This window comes from Nomascus leucogenys, chromosome 6, assembly GCF_006542625.1.
Source record: "Nomascus leucogenys isolate Asia chromosome 6, Asia_NLE_v1, whole genome shotgun sequence".
Classification (NCBI taxonomy): domain Eukaryota; kingdom Metazoa; phylum Chordata; class Mammalia; order Primates; family Hylobatidae; genus Nomascus; species Nomascus leucogenys.
The window spans coordinates 39,436,422-39,462,705 of record NC_044386.1 but is presented as its reverse complement, the minus strand read 5'-3'; the positions used below and the strand labels follow the sequence as shown (position 1 = coordinate 39,462,705).

The window sequence follows — 26,284 nt, the reverse complement described above, 5'->3', positions numbered from 1 at the left end:
TTCATGACAGAAAGTGCACGTTTTTGGCTTTAAATTTAATACTTTTGTTGAAGAAAAATCAAAGTAATAATGCCCTTTCTCCCTACTGATTTTCCACATAACCTTGTATAGAAAATGAAATTTCTCTTAAGACCAGGGTAATTTTTGAAGTGGGGTTGAATGGGTATGGAAGAGGTGGGGGATATAGCCTTAAGGACTGAGTGTTCACATGCCCACTTCCTTTAAAAACACAGCATTTCCATGCAAGGAGCAGAGAGCAGAGCAGCTCGAACATGCTTCCCAGAGCCTCTTTTTACCATGCCTGTAATGTGCATTCATCCTGAATCCCCTGCAAGCTCAGAGGCTGAATTTGGCAGTATCGCCATCACAGGATGGCAGACACTGTTTTGAATCAGCTGCTCTAACATGTGGAGGCTGCCTCTTCTGCCAGCTACCTGGCAAGGAGCAGAGCCAGGCAAAACACACAACTGCCTGTAGGGCTGTGCCTGAACTGTCCTGTTGACAGCCTGACATGTTCACTTTCTGTTGTGCTTTAGATACTCAGGCCAGGCCAGCAAACTGAAACAACTGCACCGCCCACTGAACCTGGCTTTGGATAAAATCATCTCACAGTTTTATTTATGTGTCAGGGATGCGAAGCATGTTTCTATAGTTTCAGGAGTTGCCTAGCAACTGAGCTCTAAGAAACAGTGACAAAAGTCAGAAAGTGCATTTGTATTGTCTTCTTTGTGAAGTGGGCAATGAGACGTCAAATATATCTGTACACTAATCAGTCCAGTCCAGTCCTGATACTCCTAATCCCTCAGTTTTACCCTTCTTGGATAAACTGGGCTGTGGGCTCATAGTAGTTTGGCTAAGATATTCCAAATAGTTATATTTTATAGAAAAAACACAAATATCTAATTTTGTAAGTTTGGGTTGGCACTTAATCATGAAGCTGTACTTACCCTCCTGGGATTCCAAACACTACCAGGGCAAAATCTAAGACATCTTTCTGAATATGTCTGAAAGTTTCCCTTTACCCAGTCACACTTTCAGCAGCATCCTTGGTAGTGTAGATCCTGGATTTGAACCAGGGATGCTGAAATGACTGGGGTGTGCATAAGATGCCTGTGGACAGAGTTATGTGACCCTGATTGATGAGGGCAAGGGATATATATTTATCAAGGCTTCATTCCTTTGGATTTCTCTTTTTGCTCATCAAATTTGGTAAATATTGAGGTAGCAAAAAATTATGTTCATAAAGTGGGCCCAGCTTAAGAGGTTATTCTGCTACTTTTCTTTACAGTTTGGCTAATTGTGCCTGCACAAATAACTTAATGATTCCACACATTTCAAAAGTGTCATCAAACAGACTAACTTCATGTCTGAATGTATTTATAGAAATCAACTCTGTTTACTGGCCCCAACCTCTCTGTGGTGTCAGCCTTAAGGAAAAATATAGTATACTTGGTGCCCAAACATTTCATCTTCACTTCACTTCATCCAAGAGACCTCTCTTACACTGAAAGGTGGGGAAGGTCCGCTTGGTTGCTAACCCCAAGTATTTTTTTATCTGCAAATTAAGCAGCAGCTCTGCCTTAAAATGCTCTTATACCAATAATTACAATAATTATAACAATTTATTGGTATAAATGGTCTTATATCATTTATAGTCATTTTATAGTCCAGGAACTGGATTTCTATATCATAATTATTTTTAAATTATCACTATACTACTGATAATAAGAATACCAGCTACCATTTAGTGAGTACTTATTATGTGTCAAGTACTCTGCCAAGTATTTTTCATGGGTTATCTCACACGATCCTCACAAGAAGCCATGAGGCAAGTCCGTTATCTCCTTTCCGCAAATGAGGAGGCTGAGTTGTACACAAACTGACTAATTTCCCGAGTATTCCTTGGTGAGAAAGTGCAGAACTACACTGAAGTGCAGGTTTGTTAGCCCTGAGCTCATACACTTAACTGCTGGCTGCATCTTCCTTCCCTATTCCAGCTCTTCGGTTGGATAGACAACATCATCCTCTGACTAACGAACACCTTGAGCCATGACAAAGGGTCCTCACTAACCCTGCATCTTGGCTTAGGCCTCCTCTGGGGGTTGGGTGGAAAAGAGGAGATAATGAAGTGTTTAAGCCTAAAATGTAAAAAAAGGAAAAATATACAGAGTGAGAGTAAACAAAAACGAAAATAATGCCAGGTGAAGGGGAAGAAATAAACAACTTGGGTGGTACCTATATTGAGAGGTCTTTGTTTCACCCTTCCTCTGTTATTTTAGAGGGTCACTGGTAAAAATGAAAAAGTACTACAGTCTTTTCCTGAATATATTTAAGAGAAGGAGTGTATTATCTGGTTAGAAAACAAGCTACATCTTTTCAAACATACATCTTTTCAAAAACACCTATAGCTTTCCACCACAAATAAAGTAAAATTCAAAGCCTTGCCCTTGCCTATGAGGTTTGGCATAGTCAGTCCCTAAGTAACTCTCTGATCCCTTCCCATATCACTCTCCTCGCTTTCAATCTTGTGCCTTCAGTGCTGGCCTTTTTCATCCCTCAAATATGCCAAGACTGCCACAGGGACTTTGTACTTGCAATTTCCTCTGCCTGGATAGCCTTTCCCCCAGATATTCATGTGGCCTGTCCTATTTCACTTATGTCTCTGGTCTAAGACACCACAATAGAGAGGCCTCCTAGGACCATGCATTTCAATATCATTCAAGCCTCTGTTACACACACTCTCATCCACATGAACATGCCCACGTGTATCCATACATGCTCTCACTCACACTTTGACACACTCTCACACATTCTCATGCACATACACAAACTCCCACACACTGCTGATATGCTGCTTTCTGGCTTTATTTTTCTTAATGACCTATATTACTAGCTGACATTTTATTCAATTTTTATTGTCTGTCTCCCTGCATTGGAAGGAAATCTCCATGAGACCAGGGATTTTGTCTTTTGTAATCACTGCTATATCTCCAGGGCCTAAAATAGTACTCAGCACATAGGATGGGCTTGATTAATATTTTTTTCAATAAATGAGTGAATGAATATTCGTTGATTACATAAATCACAACATATCACTTCCATTCCCACACTACATGTGACTCAGTGTACTTTAGTAGGTACATCCATGGAGAGGAAAATCAGAAAGGCATGATGGCGGCACCTTCTGGTATAGAACAGCTGTATGGGTCCTAGGCTCTTTGAACCATGAAGAACCGCATCTGTCCAGTGGCATGAAAAAGTCTCTCGCTCAGGTGAACGGCACTTGGTGAATTTAGGCTCCTTAGAAGAATCTGCAGAATAAAAAGAAAAGGCAAGGCATGAAATCAGGTGGGTCATATGTGATTCTAATGAGACACGTATTTAAAGTGTGTGAAGAAACTACTGGGATGAAGCCAGCATATTCCGTGTCTAGGAGGTAATGCCGACGTCTTCTAGAAAAGCATTTTTCCTGGGTCATAGTTTTAGAGCCTGTTGCTTGCCATTGTCAGCCTTTGATTCTAGACACAAACCATTTTGTCTTTTATTTCAAGCATTGCGTAGGACCTGTTTAAGAAACCAGAGCTAGAGATTAGGATTTGGATATAGGTAGTTCATCTGGAAGGTGACTTCCGGATCTAGCAGTCATGGAATGGGGAGGGTGGGAAGGAAAGGGAGAACAACTAATATGTGTGTGTTACTGAGCTGGTTATCACAGTGGCTAATGGGGCCCAATCCCACAGAGGCTCCTTGAAGAAGCTGTGTAGAATATGCACCACCATTGTTGTGTAGAAAGATGAGAGGCTAGGACATTTATCTACCACTCCCAGTACTCACTGGTTGAAGGGTGCCTCAGAGATGTTCACTCCCATTCACTTCTAGGCTGTACCTGCACGTGAGCTGAGGGTCTTCGCCGAGGCAAGCACCTGAGTGTGCCTGGCAGGGTGCATAGTGGCAAATGGATACCATAGATGGTTGTGAGGACATCAGGTGGATGTGGGGGATGTAGCGTGGGAACCACAGCATGCACTACAGGGCCTTTTATCTTTTCATTGATTTTTGATAAAAGGCACTTACGTTTGCATTCTTTTAAAAGATTCAGCCAGTAAACCCATTAAATAGATGCCCACTCTAAACAACTTATAAATACACGTGTGTTAATTCTAACTGGAGAAGTAAGTGCAGAATGCCTCTTATGTGTTAGGATTTTAGCCAAAATTCCTCTGCATCTATGAAATCTGCTGCTATAGATGTGCGACCGACAGGTATGAGGCAAAACACATTTTTGTATATGAATTCTCAGTGTTCTGATGTCCATGGTCATTTTGGAGATTTCTTTTCAAATTTCTCTTCTTTTTCTTATTTTTTTCTCCTTATATGATTAGCCTTCAATCAGATTGTAAACTTAATCTAAAACTCTCATTCCTGGGTTATCAGGGAGGCTGTCAGTCTTAAAGTATCTTTGTCAATACTTTGAAAGATCACTTAAAAATAAATAATATGAAGCAAATGCATAAAAACTGATGATTCCAAATTCCAGGTTACATACCTGATGTTATGAACCAAAAACATGCTTCTTTTTTCCTCTGGCAACAAACTCACAAGGGATGGGATGTTATAAACCTTCTAAACAAATCCATCATTCAAATTCATTCAACAAACATTATTAAACGCAAATTTTGTACCAGGCTGTGTTCTAGGAATAGAGAAATGAACAAGTTGATAAAAGTTGGTCCTTGTCTAGTTTCCATTCTAGCAAACGCAGGGATGTGGGGATCCTATGTAGAAAAATAAGCTGGGCCAGGTAGCGTGATGCCTTCAGCTGTGTTCTTTTTGCTTAGGATTGTCTTGGCTATGCAGGCTCATTTTTGGTTCCATATGACATCTAAAGTAGTTTTTTTCCAATTCTGTGAAGAAAGGCAATGGTAGTTTGATGGGGATAGCATTGAATCTATAAATTACTTTGGGCAGCATGGCCATTTTCATGATATTGATTCTTCCTACCCATGAGGATGTTTTTCCATTTGTTTGTGTCCTCTCTTATTTCCTTGAGCAGTGGTTTGTAGTTCTCCTTGAAGAGGTCCTTCACATCCTTTGTAAGTTGTATTCCTAGGTATTTTATTCTCTTGGTAGCAATTGTGAATGGGAGTTTGCTCGTGATTTGGCTCTCTGTTTGTCTGTTATTGGTGTATAGGAATGCTTGTGATTTTTGCACATTGATTTTGTATCCTGAGACTTTGCTGAAGTTGCTTATCAGCTTAAGGAGATTTTGGGCTGAGACGATGGGGTTTTCTAAATATACAATCATGTCATCTGCAAACAGAGACAATTGGATTTCCTCTTTTCCTAATTGAATACCCTTTATTTCTTTCTCTTGCTTGACTGCCCTGGCCAGAGTTTTGAATAGTATGTTGAAAAGGAATGGTGAGAGAGGGCATCCCTGTCTTGTGCCAGTTTTCAGAGGGAATGCCTCCAGTTTTTGCCCATTCAGTACGATATTGGCTGTGGGTTTGTCATAGACAGCTCTTATTATTTTGAGATACGTCCCATCAATACCTAATTTATTGAGAGTTTTTAGCGTGAAGGGTTGTTGAATTTTGTCAAAGGCCTTTTCTGCATCTATTGAGATAATCATATGGTTTTTGTCATTGGTTCTGTTTATATGCTGGATTACATTTATTGATTTGCGTATGTTGAACCAGCCTTGCACCCCAGGGATGAAGCCAACTTGATCATGGTGGATAAGCTTTTTGATGTGCTGCTGGATTCAGTTTGCCAGTATTTTACTGAGGATTTTTGCATCAATGTTCATCAAGGATATTGGTCTAAAATTCTCTTTTTTTGTTGTGTCTCTGATTTCAAACTATACTACAAGGCTACAGTAGCAAAGACAGCATGGTACTGGTACCAAATAAGATATATAGACCAATGGAGCAGAACAGATGCCTGAAATAACACCACACATCCACAACCATCTGGTCTTTGACAAACCTGACAAAAACAAGCAATGGGGAAATAATTGGGATTCCCTGTTTAATAAATCGTGTTGGGAAAACTGGCTAGCCATATGCAGAAAGCTGAAACTGGATCCCTTCCTTTCATCTTATAAAAAAATTAACTCAAGATGGATTAAAGACTTAAAGGTTAAGACCTAAAACCATAAAAAGCCTAGAAGAAAACCTAGGCAATACCATTCAGGAAATAGGCATGAGCAAAGACTTCATGACTAAGACACAAAAAGCAATGGCAACAAAAGCCAAAATTGGCAAATGGGATCTAATTAAACTAAAGAGCTTCTGCACAGCAAAAGAAATTATCATCAGAGTGAACAGGCAACCTACAGAATGGGGGAACATTTTTGCAATCTATTCATCTGACAAAGGGCTAATATCCAGAATCTACAAAGAACTTCTATAAATTTACAAGAAAAAAAACAACCCCATCAAAAAGTGGGCAAAGGATATTAACAGACACTTCTCAGAAGAAGACATTTATGCAGGCAACAGACACATGAAAAAATGCTCATCATCACTGGTCATCAGAGAAATGCAAATCAAAACCACAATGAGATACCATTTCACACCAGTTAGAATGGTGGTCATTAAAAAGTCAGGAAACAACAGATGCTGGAGAGGATGTGGAAAAATAGGAACACTTTTACACTGTTGGTGGGAGTGTAAATTAGTTCAACCATTGTGGAAGTCAGTGTGGTGATTCCTCAAGGATCTAGAACTAGAAATACCATTTGACCCAGCAATCCCATTACTGGGTATATACCCAAAGAATTATAAATCATTCTACTATAAAGACACATGCAGATGTATGTTTATTGCAGCACTGTTCACAATAGCAAAGACTTGGAACCAACCCAAATGCCCATCAATGATAGACTGGTTAAAGAAAATGTTGCATATATACACCATAGAATGCTACTCAGCCATAAAAAAGGATGAGTTCATGTTCTTTGCAGGGACATGGATGAAGCTGGAAACCATCATTCTCAGCAAACTAACACAAGAACATGTTCTCACTTATAAGTGGGAGTAGAACAATGAGAACACACGTACACAGGAAGGGGAACTTTACACACTGGGGCCTGTTGGGGGCTGTGGGGCTCGGGGAGGGATAACATTAGGAGAAATACCTAATGTAGATGACGGGTTGGTGGGTGCAGCAAACCACCATGGCACATGTATACCTATGTAACAAACCTGCACGTTCTGCACATGTACCCCAGAACTTAAAGTATAATAATAGTAATAAAAAGAAAAATAAGCAGGGTAAGAAGAAAGGAACTGCATCCTTGTTTGAGAACAATTGTTGCCCTCAATAGTACAAACAAGTGAATCTTCAGAAAATCCTGAGTTGCAGATATGTCTTTAGCCCTGGGAGCACATGTTGGGGATAGCAGGAGTGTTTTTGTAATCAAATTCCACGGTCATATTGTTGTAAGAAATACTCATTTTCCTGTATGAATGGAGAAATTCATAAGAGTTTTAGGGCATGGATGGGATGTGCCTTGGTACCGGGGGCAGATGGGCAGCTCTCTCTATGTGGTCAGTGTTTACCAACCCCTCTCAGAACACTGAGGTGTAGGAGCCCACATTATCTGTTACAAATGAGTACAGTGAAAAAGATGTGTATTTTGTTAGGCAAGCACCTCTCATACAGTAAAGTACTGAAAATATTCCTTTTTACTATTAGTTGAAGCACTGAAAACAAACACTATTTTAGGTCCTTCTACAAAGTTAGTAATTATTAAAACTAAACATTTAAACCACAACTGTTTTAATGCCGGTATATCCGAGGAGACTATTTCACATTCTAACTGTTCATTCGCATAGAAATAAGAAAAGGAAATGCACTAGATTAGAAATTGAGAGATGTGTACTCTAGTTCTGGCTCTGACACTATTTAACGTTGACCTTCCCAAGCTATTTGGTCTTGATTTCCTTAGTAGAATGCCTGGAATAGATGAGATACAAAGTACTTTACAATTTTACAGCTTCACTTTTACAATTAAGAGGCATATATAATTATGAACAATAACATACACAACAAAAACATAATTTTGGCTGGGAGTGGTGGCTCACGCCTGTAATCCTAGCACTTTGGGAGGCCGAGGTGGGTGGATCACGAGGTCAGGAGATCGAGACTATCCTGGCTAACACGGTGAAACCCCATCTCTACTAAAAATACAAAAAATTAGCCGGGTGTAGTGGCGGGCGCCTGTAGTCCCAGCTACTCGGGAGGCTAAGGCAGGAGAATGGCGTGAACCCAGGAGGCAGAGCTTGCAGTGAGCCGAGATTGCGCCACTGCACTCCAGCCTGGGTGACAGAGCCAGACTCTGTCTCAAAACAAAACAAAACAAAACAAAAAACCACATAATTTTGGCATTTGAGTTGAAACAATAGAAACCAAATACGAATGTCAATCAGGTTCCTATATTCTCTGTAAAATATGCCTGTTACATAATAGCAAGAATAATAAACTCAACTTCAAAACTTGAAACAGAAAGAAATAACTTTGTCAGCTGAAACAAAAAAAACAACTTAAAAAGAAAAAAACTAATTTGAAACACATTTTGCTTACTTAAATTTAGTATTCTTAGATTTATTGTTTCCTTTTAACTCCAGATGCATAGAAAGTCCTTATTATCTTCTCATTGTAAATAATAAATAGGAAATTTATGGGTGTGGTGCTAATGTGATGAAGTGTGTGTCTGCACATGGAACTCTGATACAGATGTAGTGCAGCAGAGCTGTTTTGTTCTTGTCTTTTTAAATGTCTTTCCTTCCCTTCCTTTCTTCCCTTCCACCTTCCTCTGTTCTTTATTTTACCCTGCACCCTCCTTCTCTCTTTCCTGCTTTTTTTAATTTTATGGCTGGGTGTGTGCTGTTAAGTGCTGTGGCAGACAGCCCCTAAAGTGGCCTCCAGTGATTCCTGTCTTCTCTCATTCACAGCCTTATGTATTTCCTTCCCTTGAGTAACTTGCTTCTAATCAAAAGAATATGGCAGCATGGAGTGGATGTCAGTTCTATGATTAGGTTACAAAAGATTGAGACTTCTTTTTAACTAGCAGACTCACCCTTTTGCTGGTTTTGATGAAGTTGCTGTGTGGTGAGCACCATACAGCAAAGAACTAAGCGTGGCCTCTGGCCAACACTCAGCAAGAAGCAGAGGCCCTCAGTATAAAAACCCTTGAGGAACTGGCCGGGTGCAGTGACTCATGCCTGTAATCCCAGCACTTTGGGAGGCTGAGGCGGGTGGATCAAGAGGTCACGAGATTGAGACCAGCCTGACCAACATGGTGAAACCCCGTCTCTACTAAAAATGGAAAAATTAGCTGGGTGTGGTGGCACGCACCTGTAATCCCAGCTACTTGGGAGGCTGAGGCAGGAGAATTGCTTGAACCTGGGAAGCGGAGGTTGCAGTGAGCCGAGATCGCGCCACTGCACTCCATTCTGGTGATGGAGCAAGACTCCATCTCAAACAAACAAACAAAAAACAAAAAAAAACCCTTGAGGAACTGAATCCTGCCAACAACCATGTAAGTAAGCATGGGAGCCAATCTTTCCCCATCCAGCCTTCAGATGAGACCACAGCCCTGGCTGACACTTTGATTGCAGTCTTAGAAGATAGCTTGAAGCACAAGACACAGCTGGTGGGTTAATTTGGAAAAAGTGTGAGAGGTATATTAACTTTACTAAATATTTGAATGCTATTAATACAGAGTAAATGAATCTAATATATCAGAACTTAAAAGTAGTGCTCAAGAATGACACAAGCCACTTTTCTTAGCAAATGGAATGTATCACAGTGAGTGTGAGAAAGTGGGTAACTCCTTTCTGGAGGCAAGAAGAACTATATTGTGGCTGGCCATTTAGTTTCTCCTTAATCACATCCTGTCCCATCTAGTACCATTGTGCCACTGTGGCTGAAGACACTCAGCATTCCTAAAGTCCAACTCCTTAGTGTCATCTTAAGGCTTTCTAAATCTGAGAGGAACTACCATAATCTTAAAATGAACACCTTTCTCACTATGTCTAAAAATCCTATTAGAATCTTACTTTTACTATGAAGACAACAAATGACTACTATAGACTCTTAGGTCTTCTCTGATTAGCCAGGAACAGAAAATTATTTCTGAACTAGTAATATTTCTTGCTTTCTTATGATTTTTAAAGATTAAATCTAAAAACAGTATAGTTCAACATCCATTTATAGCACCTCTGAAAGGAATGTTGCAATTAACAAGAGAGCCTAACTTTGTCCCTAAGTGAATTATCACTAGGAACAATGAGTTAAGTTGGAACACACATGCAGTGTTTGGTTTTCTGCTCTTGTGATCGTTTGCTGAGAATGATGGTTTCCAGCTTCATCCATGTCCCTGCAAAGGACGTGAACTCATCATTTTTTATGGCTGCATAGTATTCCATGGTGTATATGTGCCACATTTTCTTTATCCAGTCTATCATTGATGGACATTTGGGTTGGTTCCAAGTCTTTGCTATTGTGAATAGTGTCCCAGTAAACATACGTGTGCATATGTCTTTTTTTTTTTTTTGAGACGGAGTCTTGCCCTTTTGCCCAGGCTGGACTGCAGTGGCGCTATCTCGGCTCACTGCAAGCTCCGCCTCCTGGGTTCATGCCATTCTCCTGCCTCAGCCTCCCGAGTAGCTGGGACTACAGGCACCCACCACTGTGCCCGTCTAATTTTTTGTATTTTTAGTAGAGACAGGGTTTCACCGTGTTAGCCAGGATGGTCTCAATCTCCTGACCTCGTGATCTGCCTGCCTCGGCCTCCCAAAGTGCTGGGATTACAGGCATGAGCCACTGTGCCTGGCCGCATGTGTCTTTATAGCAGTATGATTTATAATCCTTTGGGTATATACCCAGTAATGGGATTGCTGGGTCAAATGGTAGTTCTAGTTCTAGTTCCTTGAGGAATCACCACACTGACTTCCACAATGGTTGAACTAATTTACACTCCCACCAACAGTGTAAAAGCGTTCCCATTTTTCCACATCCTCTCCAGCACCTGTTGTTTCCTGACTTTTAATGATCGCCATTCTAACTGGTGTGAAATAGTATCTCATTGTGGCTTTGATTTGCATTTCTCTGATGACCAGTGATGATGAGCATTTTTTCATGTGTCTGTTGGCTGCATAAATGTCTTCTTTTGAGAAGTGTCTGTTCATATCCTTTGCCCACTTTTTGATGGGGTTGTTTTTTTTCTTGTAAATTTATTGAAGTTCTTTGTAGATTCTGGTTATTAGCCCTTTGTCAGATGGGTGGATTGCAAAAATTTTCTCCCATTCTGTAGGTTGCCTGTTCACTCTGCTGGTAGTTTCTTTTGCTGTGCAGAATCTCTTTAGTTTAATTAGATCCCATTTGCCAATTTTGGCTTTTGTTGCCATTGCTTTCGGTGTTTTAGTCATTAAGTCTTTGCCCATGCCTATTACCTGAACGGTATTGCCTAGGTTTTCTTCTAGGGTTTTTATGGTTTTAGGCCTAACATTTAAGTCTTTAATCCATCTTGAATTAATTTTTAGTGGGTGCAGCAAACCAACATGGCACATGTATGCCTATGTAACAAACCTGCACGTTGTGCACATGCACCCCAGAACAAAGTATAATAATAATAATAATAGAAAGACATTAAGCATTCCATCAAAAAATCATGTTTGGGGCTGGGAGCAGTGGCTCACCCCTGTAATTCTAGCACTTCGGGAGGCTGAGACGGGAGGATTACCTGAGGCCAGGAGTTCGAGGCCAGCCTGTCCAACATAGTGAAACTCCGTCTCTACTAAAAATACAAAAATTAGCCAGGTCTGGTGGGGCATACCTGTAATCCCAGCTACTCAGAGAGGCTGAGGCACAAGAATTGCTTGAACCTGGGAGTCGGAAGTTGCAGTGAGCTGAGATCACGTCACTGCACCCCAGCCTGGGTGACACAGTGAGACTCTGTCTCAAAAAAAAGTGTTTTGTAATGTTTATAATTAATTTATCTTACTTAATAAAATTTCATGGAATTAAAAAAAAAGAAAGAAAAAAAAGAAAAGCACATTGGATCAAATGACTTTTGGCCCGTTATGGTGGATATGGGTTCTGCTAAGCAATCTGCATATGCAGTCAAACAAGGGTCAGTTTTAGAAGAGAAGAATGGTTACAGCATTCTCAGTCACCCTGATCTGGATAAAGAATGGCTATTATTGAACATAAGCCAAAGTGAGGAAATACTTATTGTCAGCCGAAATCACTTTCATATGTTCTGAGGACTGCATAGGCACGCTGGACAGGCCAACGGTGGTGAAACTGTAATGTTCCTTTCACAAATAATAAACAAGAGATGGTGATTGCAGTAGAGCTAGTCTACTTCTTGGACTGTGTCTGCATAGGCTTTGGGTAAAATCTTTGGGTGACTGGCCTAAATGTATCAGTTATTTGAAAACACCTTTGTATTTAGCCTTTATATTTGGTTAAGGCAATGTTACAGAATGAGACATGCATGATCTTCAAAGGTTTGATGAGCAAAGAAGATGTGAATATGTAATTCTTTCATGAGTGAAAGAAGTGACTGCATTCATCATCATTATTTTTCCAAGTCCCCTTCTTAAGCAGGAACAGAATAATAATATGACAGCAACTACGGCTTCTTTGGGGTCTCTGTCCTACTCATTTTATATGTAATATAAAAAGTGTTTATTCTCAAAACTAGAATGAGGTAGGTACTATTATTCACACTACTGAATAGATGACACTGAGGCACAGAGAAGTAAAATAACTGGCCCAAAGTCACTTGGTTATTAAGTGGCACAGCCATGATTCCAACTCAACAGCTGTGCTTCAGAATTTGTATTCTTTTTTTTTTTTGAGATGCAGTCTCGCTCTGTCGCCAGGCTGGAATGCAGTGCTATGATCTCGGCTCACTGCAACCTCCACCTCCTGGGTTCAAGTGATTCTCCTGCTTCAGCCTCCCGAGTAGCTGGGACTACAGGTGTGTGCCACCATGCCCAGCTAATTTTTATATTTTTAGTAGAGACGATGTTTCACTGTGTTGGCCAGGATGGTCTCAAACTCTCGACCTTAGGATCCACCCACCTCGGCCTCCCAAAGTGCTGGGATTACAGGTGTGAGCCACCATGCCCAGCCCAAAATTTGTATTCTTAACCACTGCACTGGTGGCTTTCAAAATTTTTGAAAGTGACTTTCAGGAAAATTATTTATATATATGTAAATTTTAAGTATAAATTTAAGTATATTAAAATATATTTAAAATATTAATAATATATAGTTAGTATGTTATTAATATATTAAATGTATTATTTTAATATATTTGATATATTAATATATTATATATAATGTATTAATATATAATATATATAATAATATAATAATATATTATATATATTAATATTAGTATAATATATTACTAATTAACATTGTTTACATATTGTTAATATAAATTGATATAAGTTAATATAAATTAATGTGTTATTAATTCATATTAATTATATTATTAATATAAATATATATTTACGTTTAAACTTTAGATATATAAACATATTTTAAATGTTTTAAAATGTTCTCACATACTTATTTATATGATTTATACACACGCACATGTAAAATAAAATGTCTCAAAATTACTGCCTGCAATGAATTCTGATTTCAATTTATAAATGATGCTGCTTGCAACCCTATAAATTGATTTACTAATATAGGTCACTACTTTCAGTTTGAGAAACATTGTGCATGAAGCTAATCTTGCCTTGATGAAAGTTGAAAATTAATAAGATTGTTGGTCTATAATTCCCTCAAAGAAAGGCAAGAATGTTTCCTTTGTCTGGCATAGATTATGAGATGCTCAACAGAACTGTATTTTCTAGCTAACTGAAAGTTATTCCTGAAATTATTTTTCCTAAGATGTATTTTAAGATTCTCTGAATCATTAATGAAACCTGTAAAACATCATTTAACGTTTTTTATGACTGCATGGGGATCAGGGATTATCCTACTGAATTATGATGTACTTATGTGTAGGGCTGCTGGGAGAGACTGGCCTTTTACCCCTACACTAAGTAGATTCACCACTGTGATGGTGATATTCATTCTCTCACTGCAGCTTAGTATGATTCACACATAATTCATTTCTAGGAATGACATTATTTATTAAAAACAATAATTCTTTATCTTGAGAGTTGCCATGACAATTGATAGAAGCTACCAGGAAATTACTTTTGATAATACTGGGTAGAGGCTGAGAGTGCCGATTTTGGTGCCAGACTGCTGAGTTCAAATCCTACCTCCATCACATACAATCTGTAATCTTGGGCAAATTACTTAACTTCTTCAGTTTCCTCACCTGTAAAATGGGGATAATAATGGTATGTCACAGGGTTATTGTAAAGATTAAGTGAGCTAATCCATGTAAAGTTCTTAGAAAAGCACCTGGTATAGAGGAAGCATTATATAAATGCTCATTGTTATTTTTCCATCCTCACAATCAGTTGTGATTGTCAACCTATGATTTGTTAACTGTAGTTACCTAGGAAGAGCAAATGATGAACATTGCTAATTTGGAATTTCATCCTGTAACTATAAGTTCATTAGTACTAGTTGAAACATGTAATTATAAGTATATTGGTACTAGATGAAACATCCAAAGTATAGGTGTCCAATCTTTTGGCTTTCCTGGGCCACACTGGAAGAAGAGAATTGTCTTGAGCAACACAAAAAATACACTAACACTAACGATAGCTGATGAGCAAATTGCAAAAAAATTTCATAATGTTTTAAGAAGGTTTATGAGTTTGTCTTGGGCCGCATTCAAAGCTGTACTGAACTACTTGCAGCCTGTTTGTTGCGGGTTGAGAGGTTCAAGCTTGGAGTAGGTGGTGATACTGTGTCAGCTATTTCCCTCACTGTTCAGAGGTGATTTTCTGTGGTTGTATTCTAGACAGTCATAGCTATCGAAGCCTGAGTTCTAGATAACTAGGAGATGTTGCTATATTATTACATATTAGTGTTAAAATTAAAAAAAATCCAAGCAGAGCCTTTGTCTGTGTTTTCTTGAGAAACAATGAAAAGAGAATGCTGCAATTCTGTGATGACACTCTTAAGGGTAGAGAATTACCAGACTCACGCAGATACTGTGTGGCTGGCTCTCAAAGGATTTGTGGATTCAGGATGCTACTTGATAGTTTTCCCTAGTGACCTGGGCACTCTGAAGTCATAGCAAAAAGCTTTATTGATATATTGGCAATACTCTTTTCAGAAAAAATATATTATAAAGGAAGAGTGCTGAATTGGAGTTTGGGGAGTTTTGAGTTCTCTCACTAATAGCCTATCCAACTCTTCCAGCATTCTGAGCCAAAGCTACCCTGAACAGAATGGGCTAAGTAGTTGAATTGTATTTTTTTTTATTTTTACTTTTTTCTTTGCTTTATTTTAAAGAAAATTCTAATCAATAGCTTACCAACCAAAAAGAGTCCAGGACCTGATGGATTCACAGCTGAATTCTACCAGAGGTACAAGGAGGAACTACTGAAACTATTCCAATTGATAGAAAAAGAGGGAATCCTCCCTAACACATTCTATGAAGCCAGCATCGTCCTCATACCAAAGCCAGGCAGAGACACAACCAAAAAAGAGAATTTTAGACCAATATCCTTGATGAACATTGATGCAAAAATCCTCAATAAAATACTGGCAAACCGAATCCAGCAGCACATCAAAAAGCTTATACACCATGATCAAGTGGGCTTCATCCCTGGGATGCAAGGCTGGTTCAACATACGCAAATCAATAAATGTAATCCAGCATATAAACAGAACCAAAGACAAAAACCACATGATTATCTCAATAGATGCAGAAAAGGCCTTTGACAAAATTCAGCAACCCTTCATGCTAAAAACTCTCAATAAATTAGGTATTGATGGGACGTATCTCAAAATAATAAGAGCTATCTATGACAAACCCACAGCCAATATCATACTGAATGGGCAAACACTGGAAGCATTCCCTCTGAAAACTGGCACAAGACAGGGATGCCCTCTCCCACTGCTCCTATTCAACATAGTGCTGGAAGTTCTGGCCAGGGCAATCAGGCAGGAGAAGGAAATAAAAGGTATTCAATTAGGAAAAGAGGAAGTCAAACTGTCCCTGTTTGCAGATGACATGATTGTATATCTAGAAAATCCCATTATCTCAGCCCAAAATCTACTTAAGCTGATTAGCAACTTCAGCAAAGTCTCAGGATACAAAATCAATGTACAAAAATCACAAGCATTCTTGTACACCAATCACAGACAAACAGAGAGCCAAATCATGAATGAACTCCCATTCACAATTGCTTCAAAGAGGATAAAATACCTAGGAATCCAACTTACAAGGGATGTGAAGGACTTCTTCAAGGAGAACTACAAACCACTGCTCAATGAAATAAAAGAGGATACAAACAAATGGAAGAACATTCCATGCTCATGGGTTGGAAGAATCAATATCGTGAAAATGGCCATACTGCCCAAGGTAATTTATAGATTCAATGCCATCCCCATCAAGCTACCAATGACTTTCTTCACAGAATTGGAAAAAACTACTTTAAAGTTCATAAGGAACCAAAAAAGAGCCCGCATCGCCAAGTCAATCCTAAGCCAAAAGAACAAAGCTGGAGGCATCATGCCCCCTGACTTCAAACTATACTACAAGGCTACAGTAACCAAAACAGCATGGTACTGGTACCACAACAGAGATATAGATCAATGGAACAGAACAGAGCCCTCAGAAATAATGCCGCATATCTACAACTATCTGATCTTTGACAAACCTGACAAAAACAAGAAATGGGGAAAGGATTCCCTATTTAATAAATGGTGCTGGGAAAACTGGCTAGCCATATGTAGGAAGCTGAAACTGGATCCCTTCCTTACACCTTATACAAAAATTAATTCAAGATGGATTAAAGACTTAAATGTTAGACCTAAAACCATTAAAATCCTACAAGAAAACCTAGGCAATACCATTCAGGACATAGGCATGGGCAAGGACTTCATGTCTAAAACACCAAAAGCAATGGCAACAAAAGCCAAAATTGACAAATGGGATCTAATTAAACTAAAGAGCTTCTGCACAGCAAAAGAAACTACCATCAGAGTGAACAGGCAACCTACAGAATGGGAGAAAATTTTTGCAACCTACTCATCTGACAAAGGGCTAATATCCAGAATCTACAATGAACTCAAACAGATTTACAAGAAAAAAACAAACAACCCCATCAAAAAGTGGGCAAAGGACATGAACAGACACTTCTCAAAAGAAGACATTTATGCAGCCAAAAAACATGAAGAAATGCTCATCATCACTGGCCATCAGAGAAATGCAAATCAAAACCACAGTGAGATACCATCTCACACCAGTTAGAATGGCCATCATTAAAAAATCAGGAAACAACAGGTGCTGGAGAGGATGTGGAGAAATAGGAACACTTTTACACTGTTGGTGGGACTGTAAACTAGTTCAACCATTGTGGAAGTCAGTGTGGCGACTCCTCAGGGATCTCGAACTAGAAATACCATTTGACCCAGCCATCCCATTACTGGGTATATACCCAAAGGACTATAAATCATGCTGCTATAAAGACACATACACACGTATGTTTATTGCGGCACTATTCACAATAGCAAAGAGTTGGAACCAACCCAAATGTCCAACAACGATAGACTGGATTAAGAAAATGTGGCACATATACACCATGGAATACTATGCAGCCATAAAAAATGATGAGTTCGTGTCCTTTGTAGGGACATGGATGAAACTGGAAAACATCATTCTCAGTAAACTATCGCAAGGACAAAAATCCAAACACCGCATGTTCTCACTCATAGGTGGGAATTGAACAATGAGAACTCATGGACACAGGAAGGGGAACATCGCATTCCGGGGACTGTTGTGGGTGGGGGGAGCAGGGAGGGACAGCATTAGGAGATATACCTAATGCTAAATGACGAGTTAATGGGTGCAGGAAATCAACATGGCACATGGATACATATGTAACAAACCTGCACATTGTGCACATGTACCCTAAAACCTAAAGTATAATAAAAAAAAAGAAAAAAAAAAGAAAGACTTGTAAAATTATGCCAAAATATTAAGAGTTCTATGCAGATAGAAAAAAACAGAGTTTTTTTTTTTTTTTTTTTTTTCCAGTTTTACCTGCCTCTGTTTTCTAAAAAAAAAGAAAATTCAACCTAAATTTTTGCTGGGTGCTTCCTTGGGACTGTATTCTGTGCTGAGAAGTACTGAGCTTCCTGAGTTTTATACAGTTCCTGGCCCCCAGCAGGCTTACATAAACACTTAGGTTGAGAGGAAGGAACCCCTTACCCAGCTAGCTGGAGTCCTCCTCTTGAATCTCTGCTTTGGGACCAAACAGCCTTCTCCAAAGTACTCTTGTCATATCCCAAGTACTATTTTGTTTGAAGAGCTTCAGGAATTCAGTAATTCCTCCAATTAAAAGTACCTTAAACCCCCTTTTAATAAAGGTCCTGTCCTGAGTGGATGCTGCTAGTATATCAAAATATGGTAAAAGAGATCTGTAATTTTTTTGGCTTGTCTTTATTGTTAAAAGTAACTGAACTTCCCTATAAATAATGCAGTGTCAAAGGGGTCATCTGAAAAAGACTGGTAGACTTTTTTTTTTTTTTTTTAACCTATGGTGTTATCAAGTGGTTATGAAACTGCAAACACTCCATTCCAAATAGTATAGGCTACTGGCAGGAAGGCTTTAAATAATGATGGCAACCGACAAAAAATTTAATAAAATATTTTCTTTTGGACAATACTGAGCATAAGAAATTCACATTTATACTTGATTTTCCTCATGATTCTCTGTAGAATTAAGAAGGTACAGCTCGTTGTGAAATCTTTTATTTAAGCACTTACTAGCTTAGAGTTGAGAATAAAAATTCACAAGTTCTCACCTGAACTATTAATTTCTTCTTTTTTTTTTTTTTTTATATGGAGTCTTGCTCTGTCACCAAGTTGGAGTGCAGTGGTGTGATCTTGGCTCACTGCAACCTCCGCCTCCCAGTTTCAAGCGATTCTCCTGCCTCAGCCTCCTGAGTAGCTGGGACTACAGGCGTGTACCACCATGCCCAGCTAATTTTTGTATTTTTAGTAGAGACTGGGTTTCACCATTTTGGCCAGGAGGGTCCCGATCTCCTGACCTCATGATCTGCCCACCTTGGCCTCCCAAAGTGCTGGGATTACAGGCGTGAGCCACCACACCCAGCCAATTTCTTCCTTTTTTATAATTTTAAATTAAACTCTAGTAAACTTTAAATAATGAATTCCTGGTACATTAAAAAAATTGTAAGATTGACCCAAATAAAGGCACAGTCTACATTTCCAGTGACCATAAGATGAATCTCAAGTCAACTGAGCTCTGTAGTGTCTGGGAAAAGTATTTATTTATAGTACTGTGGTTTGGCAGGTGAAGTTAAGTGGTCACAGCCTATATAGATAGCTAATTTGTATAGCAGTGTCAGGAGATAATTGCACATATACTACTATTGGCATTTATCATTTAAATCTTCACCAAACTTACTTTTTGTTGTTTTATTTTCATGGAACACTTTCTTCATAAAATGTATTGTATGTACTTCCCTTAATACTGGTGGTTGAATACAATTTATCCTAGTTTTCAACACTCAATCTTCCTTCTCACCTTTCCTTTTGCTTTCACAAGATTTCCTTGGTGCAGTTAGTTTATTGCCTTTCAAATTATTTCATTTAATCATCTTAGAAAGAGTGATCATATACTTCTCTATCTTATTTAAAATTTCCTCTCTTCTTCTTGATGTCTAGCTCTTTATCCACTAATTCTTTTAAAAACATAGTGACTCATAATGAGGCCTCTAAGATAGAAAGGCGGGGACACTATTCTGTCAGTGATCTTTTCTCTGGATAGAGAGGGGGATATGCCAAGGCAGATACAGCAACAAGATTCTAATAATGTTGCCTTTTGGAAGATGGAAACAGGAACATGACCTCAAAGACCTATAACTTACTACCCTGAAGAAGAACTGACTTAGGAAATAGAATTGCTATGATTTCACTGTTTTAAAAAAGTGTATTCTGCATAAGCAGTGTTTTGAGATGTCAAAGACAATTATACTGAATGACTATGCAAAAACAATTAGCACTAAATTCAGTCAAGTTTATTTTCTGGTTGGTTAGGGTAAAGGGCATCTTAGATAATTAAATTAAATAATTAAATAATTAAAATAGAAAGCAAGAGGATATGAAGTAATAGCAACCCTCACACACTTCTGTTCAGAATGTAAAATGGTATAGCTACTGGGGAAAGCAATTTGGGGGTTTCTCAAAATGTTAAATACAGAGTTACCATATGACCCTGCAATTCTGCTCCTAGGTATATGCCCAGAGAAGCAAACACATATGATCACACAAAAACACGTGCAAGAATGCTCGTAACAGTATTATTTAAAATAACAGAAAAGTAGAAACAACCCAAAGGTCCATCAACTGATGAGTGGATAAACAAGATGTGGTATAATACTATAATAAAGTATTGTCTTAAAAAGGAATAAAATACTGATACATGCTACAACACGAATGAACTCTGAAAACATGTTGCTATGTGATAGAAGTCAGACATAAAAGGCCACATATTATAGTATTTGATTTACATGAAATGTTAAGAATAGTCAAATACAGAGAGACAGAAAAGTAGATTAGTGGTTGCCAGGAAATGAGGTGAATGGGAAACTGGGAGTGACTACTAATGGGTACAGGGTTCCATGATGAAGTAATGAAAATGTGCTAGAGTTAGATAGTAGTGATTGTTGCACAACATTGTGAATATACCAAGAACCACTTTGAGATTAAAAAGGTGGATTTTATGCTATTTGGGTTTTATCTCAATAAAAAAATCTATCTAAAACATACAAGGCAAAAAATCATGCTTAACACTAAAATTGACGAAATATAATTTTAGTTTTCTTTTTAGTTTCTATTGGACAGTCACTTTTTCAATTTAAAAATCACAGCTCATTAATTTTAGCCTGTCACTGTCACAAAAACAGGAATTTGTAACTCACTGTAAAAAAGACACTACTGGATCCGTGGCAATATGAAAATATTATAAATGAAACTTAGCTGAAGCACTTGGAAATGGGGTTGTCAGGTTCTCTTTAATGAGACCATTAAAATTCCTGAAACTTAGTAGCTGGCAGAAGGTCTACAGACAGAAATAATTATTTAAAGTAATTATTGAATGTTAAGAGTCACCTGGAAAATTTAAAAACACGCTGATGACTAGTTTCCATCCTTCTAAAAATTGTAATTTCAACTTTTATTTTAGATTCAGGGAATACATGTGCAGGTTTGTTACCTGGGTATATCACATGATGCTGAGGTTTGGGGTATGATTGATCCCATCACCCAGGGAATGAGCATAGTACCTAATAGTTTTTTAGTCCTCTCTCTGCTCCCTACCTCCCTACTCTGTTAGTCCCCAGTTTCTATTGTTGCCACCTTTATATCCATGTTTACCCAATGTTTAGCTCCCACTTATAAGTAAAAGCATGCAGTATTTGGTTTTCTGTTCTTGTATTACCTCAGTTAGTATAATGGCCTCCAGCTGCATCCATGTTGCTGCAAAGGACATGATTTCATTCTTTTTTATTGCTGTGTAGTATCCCATGGTGGACATGTACCACATTTTTTAATCCAATCCACCTTTGTTGGGCACCAAGCTTGATTCCATGTCTTTGCTATTGTGAACAGTGTTGTAATGAACATGTGAGTGTATGTGTCTTTTGGGTAGAACAATATCCAAAAGAAACAATGTACTTTCTTTTGGATATATACCCAGTGGGATTGCTGGGTTGAATGGCAACTCTGTTTCAAGTTCTTTGAGAAATCTCCAAACTGCTTTTCACAGTGGCTGAACTAATTTACATTCCCAGCAACTGTGTATGAGCGCTTCACTTTTTTTTTTTTCTGCAGCCTTGCCAGCATCTGTTGTTTTTGACTTTTTGATAATAGCTATTCTGACTGGTGTGATATAGCCTATTATTGTGGTTTTGATTTGCATTTCTCTGATGATTAGTGATGTGAGACATTTTTTCTTGTTTGTTAGCTGTTTATATGTCCTTTTGAGAACTGTCTGTTCATGCTGTTTGCCCATTTTTAAATGGGGTTGTTTTTTGTTTGCTCAATTGTTTAAGTTCCTAACAGAAGCCAGATATTAGATCTTGGTTGGAAGCACAGTTTGTGAAGATTTTCACCCATTCTGTAGGCTGTTTACTCTGTTGTTAGCTTCTTTTTCTTAAACTAAGAGCTTCTAAACAGAAAAACTTGTCAGTTTTTGTTTTTGTTGAAATTGCTTTTGAGAACTCAGTAATAAATTCTTTTCCAAGGCTGATGTCCAGAATGGTGTTTCCTACGTTTTCTTATAGGATTCTTATAGTTTGAGATATTACATTTGAATATTACATTTTTATAGTTTGTATATAGCTTGAGATATATCTTATAGTTTGTATATCATTTGAGATATAATATTTGAATATTACATTCTTACAGTTTGAGTTATTAGATTTGAATAATTAATCCATCCAGAGTTAATTTTTGTATATGGTGAAAGGTAGGGGTCCAGTTTCACTCTTCTACATATGGCTAGTCAGTATCACTTACTGACTAGCCATTTACTGACATTTACTTTTATCCCAGTACCATTTACTGACTAGAGAGTCCTTTCCCCATTGCTAATTTTGTCATCTTTGTTGAAGATCAAATGACTGTACTTGTGCAGCATTATGAGATCTTTCACCTCCTTGGTTAGATGTATCCCTAGTTGTATTTTATTTCTTTTGTGGCTACTGTAAATGGGGTTACATTCTTGGTTTGGCTCTGAATGTGAACACTATTGGTGTATAGAAATGCTACTGATTTTTGCACATTGATTTTGTATCCAGAAACTTTACTGAAGTTGTTTATCAGTTCCAAGAGCTTTTTTTGGTGGAGCCTTTAGGTTTTTCTAGGTATAGAATTATATAGTCAGTAAAGAGAGGTAGTTTGATTTCTTCTTTTCCTATTTTGATGTCTTTTATTTCTTTCTTTTACCTGAGTGCTCTGGCTAGCACTTCAAGTACTGTCATGAATACAACAGGTGAGAAAGGGCATCCTTTTCTTGTCCTCAAGAGGAACGCTTCCAGTTTTTGCCCATTTATTATTATGTTGTTGTGGGTTTGCCACAGATGGCTCTTACTATTTTGAGGAATATTCCTTCAATGCCCAGTTTCTTAAGGTTTTTTTTTTTTTTAAACATGAAAGGATGTTGGATTTTATCAAAAGCTTTTCCCACACCTATTGAAGTCATGTGGTTTTTGTTTATAATTCTGTTTATGTGGTGAATCAGATTTATTGATTTGTGTATGTTGAACCAATCTTGAATCCCAGGAAGCCTACTTGATATAGTTTGAATATTTGTACCTGTTCAAATCTCATGTTGACATATAATGCCCAGTGTTGGAGGTGGGTCTTGGTGGGAAGTGTTTGAATCATGGGGGTGGGCCCCTTATGGCTTGGTGCTGTCCTTGCAATAGTGAGTGAGTACTTGTGAGATCTGATTGTTTAAGTGTATGGCACCTCCCTCATACTCTCTCTTACTCCTGCTTCCCCTGTGTGATGTGCCTGTTCCTGCTTCACCTTCTGCCATGAATAAAAATTCCATGAGGCCTCCCCAGAAGCTGGTCAGGTGCTGGCACCATGTTTGTACAGCCTTTTTTCTTTATAAATTAAGCCTTTTTAATAAATTAATTTCTTTATAAATTAAGTCTTTTTTCTTTATAAATTACTCAGTCTTGGTTATTTTTTTAATAGCGTGCTAGAACACCCTAACACTCTAGTTTATCATGGCAAATTAACTTTTTAATGTGCTGCCGTATTCAGTTTGCTAGCATTTTGTCGAGGATTTTTGTGTCTGTGTTCATCAGAGATGTTGGCCTGTAGTTTGCTTTTTCATTGTGTCTTTACCAGGTTTTAAATCAGGGCGATACTTGCTTCTTTTGAGAAATGTCTATTTAAGTTTGTTGCCTATATTTTAATAAGGTAATTGGCTTTCTTGTTATTGAATAGTTTGATTTCCTTGTACCTTTTGGAATATTAACCCCTTATCTAATGTATGATTTGCAAATATTTTCTCCTAATCTGTAGGTTGTCTCTTCACTCTATTTGTTGTTTCATCTGCTGTGCAGGAGTTTTTTAGTCTGATGCAATGCCATTTGTGTATTTTTGCTTTTGTTGTCTGTGCTTTTGAGGTCATATCTATGAAAGTTCTCCCCAGACTAATATCATGGGGCTTTTCCCCTACATTTTCTGCATTAGTTTTATAGTTTCAGGGCTTATGTTTAAGTCTTTAATCCATTTTGAGTTGATTCTTGTATAAGGGATGAAATAAGGGTCTAATTTCATTCTTCAGCATGTGGATATCCAGTTTTCTTGGCACCATTTATTGAAGACATTGTCTTTCCCCATTGTGTGTTCTTGGTACCTTTGTTGAAAATCAATTGATCATAGATGTGTGGGTTTATTTCTAGGCTCACTGTTCTGTTTCAGTAGTTGATAGGTCTGTTTTTATGCCAGTAGCATGCTATTTTGAATACTGTAGCTTTGTAATATATTTTGAAATCTGATCATGTGATGCTTCCAGCATTGTTCTTTTTGGTCAAGATTGCTTTGGCTATTCAGGGTCTTTTGTGGTTCCATATGAATTTTATGATTTTTTTCTACTTCTATAAAGAATGACATTGGAATTTTGATAGGATTGCATTGAATCTGTAGATTGCTTTGGGTAGTATAGATCTCTTAACAATATTAATTCTTCCAATCCATGAACATTTATCTTTTCATTTATTTTTATCATCATCAATTTCTTTCACCAACATTTCATAGTTTTCAGTAAACAGATATTTCCCTTCCTTGGTTAAATTTACTCCTAAGTATTTTATTTTTTTGATGCTTTTAAAAATGGGATTGTTTTCTAACTTTCTTTTTCATACAGTTTGTTGTTAGTTGGGCATTTAATTTTTAAAAGTTCCCCAGTGATTTTAATGTGTAGCATTTGATGGTTAATTTGGGAATCACTGACTTATATCATTTTTTCCCCTCGGAGCTTAGGAGACATTCTGCTTGCTACCACTAGAGCCTTGTGTCTGGTTCTCACATGTCAAGTTTTTAGCCAGGAATGGTAGGAAAAAGTAAATGTGGGGCATTCCAATCCAAGCCTGAAAGTATAGCAATGCTTTGCCAACATTAAGTTTCTGTCACTGAAATATCTGAAGCTAATAAAGTCCAATAGGAGCCTTCTATTGCCAGAAGAAACCAACTGACAAATGAAACTTTGTTTTCTATCTTGTAATTTTGTTGAGGCCATTTATTCTCATTGATGATAATATCCTCTTGCAAGTAATTTCATTTTTGAAGCTTGAAATTTCAAATGCAACAAAATAGGGTTTTTTTGTGATAAGCACATTAAAGCTTTTTAATTTTAGGGTTTAGAGGTGCAGTTAATATTCATTCATTCTTCATTTATTCAACAGTCATTGAACACCTGTTGATGTGCAGGCTTTAGCTTAACAACTCTGCTTGCTAAAACAGTATATTCAGTCCAAGGATCACAGCGCACTGAACAGAATATTTTATGTAAAGGGGCTGGGCCAGTTTCCTGAGAATGAGAATCATCTCAGCCACTGTTTCTTAATAATTTTTGCTTTATGTACGTTCTCTTGCTTGGTGGAATTACTACCACTACATATTAAAATTCCTAAGTCTATGTTCAGATTTTAAAAATGTTTCATATACAAATAGTTCCTGACTCATGATGGTTTGACTTAGGATTTTTCAACTTTATGATGCATTTATCAGGGATTAAATGCATTTTAAAGTTTTGACATTTCTAACTTATGGTTTTTTAAATTTACAACAGGCTTATTGGGATGTAACCTCATAAGCTGAGGAGCATTGGCATGCAATATACCTCTATTTTTATAAAGAGAATGACCAAGATGATAAATACAAAGATAAATATGGTCTACAAGCTCGTGGCCTCCAAAATGCAGGAACAGAGAACATTTTTATATTAATATTTATATATACACATATTGCTCAGAACATAGCTTGTCATTCTCTTATGTGCATGTTTTTAATTTTTATTTTTTTCAGGTATATATTAGTACACTAAGACAGCTGTGTCACACTTCCA

At 37.8% G+C, this 26,284-nt stretch overlaps 1 protein-coding gene across 10 annotated transcripts in view; it reads right to left on the bottom strand.

Annotated features, from left to right (window-relative positions):
* The window catches only part of GHR (growth hormone receptor), a 299,293-nt gene that overhangs the window by 36,247 nt on the left and 236,762 nt on the right, over positions 1–26,284 (bottom strand). For all 10 annotated transcript variants that reach the window (XM_030814020.1, XM_004088210.3, XM_004088209.3 and 7 more), the window contains one exon: positions 3,182–3,311. In XM_030814020.1, coding sequence (XP_030669880.1) covers positions 3,182–3,311 — 130 coding nt within the window. The remainder of the gene's footprint in view (positions 1–3,181; positions 3,312–26,284) is intronic.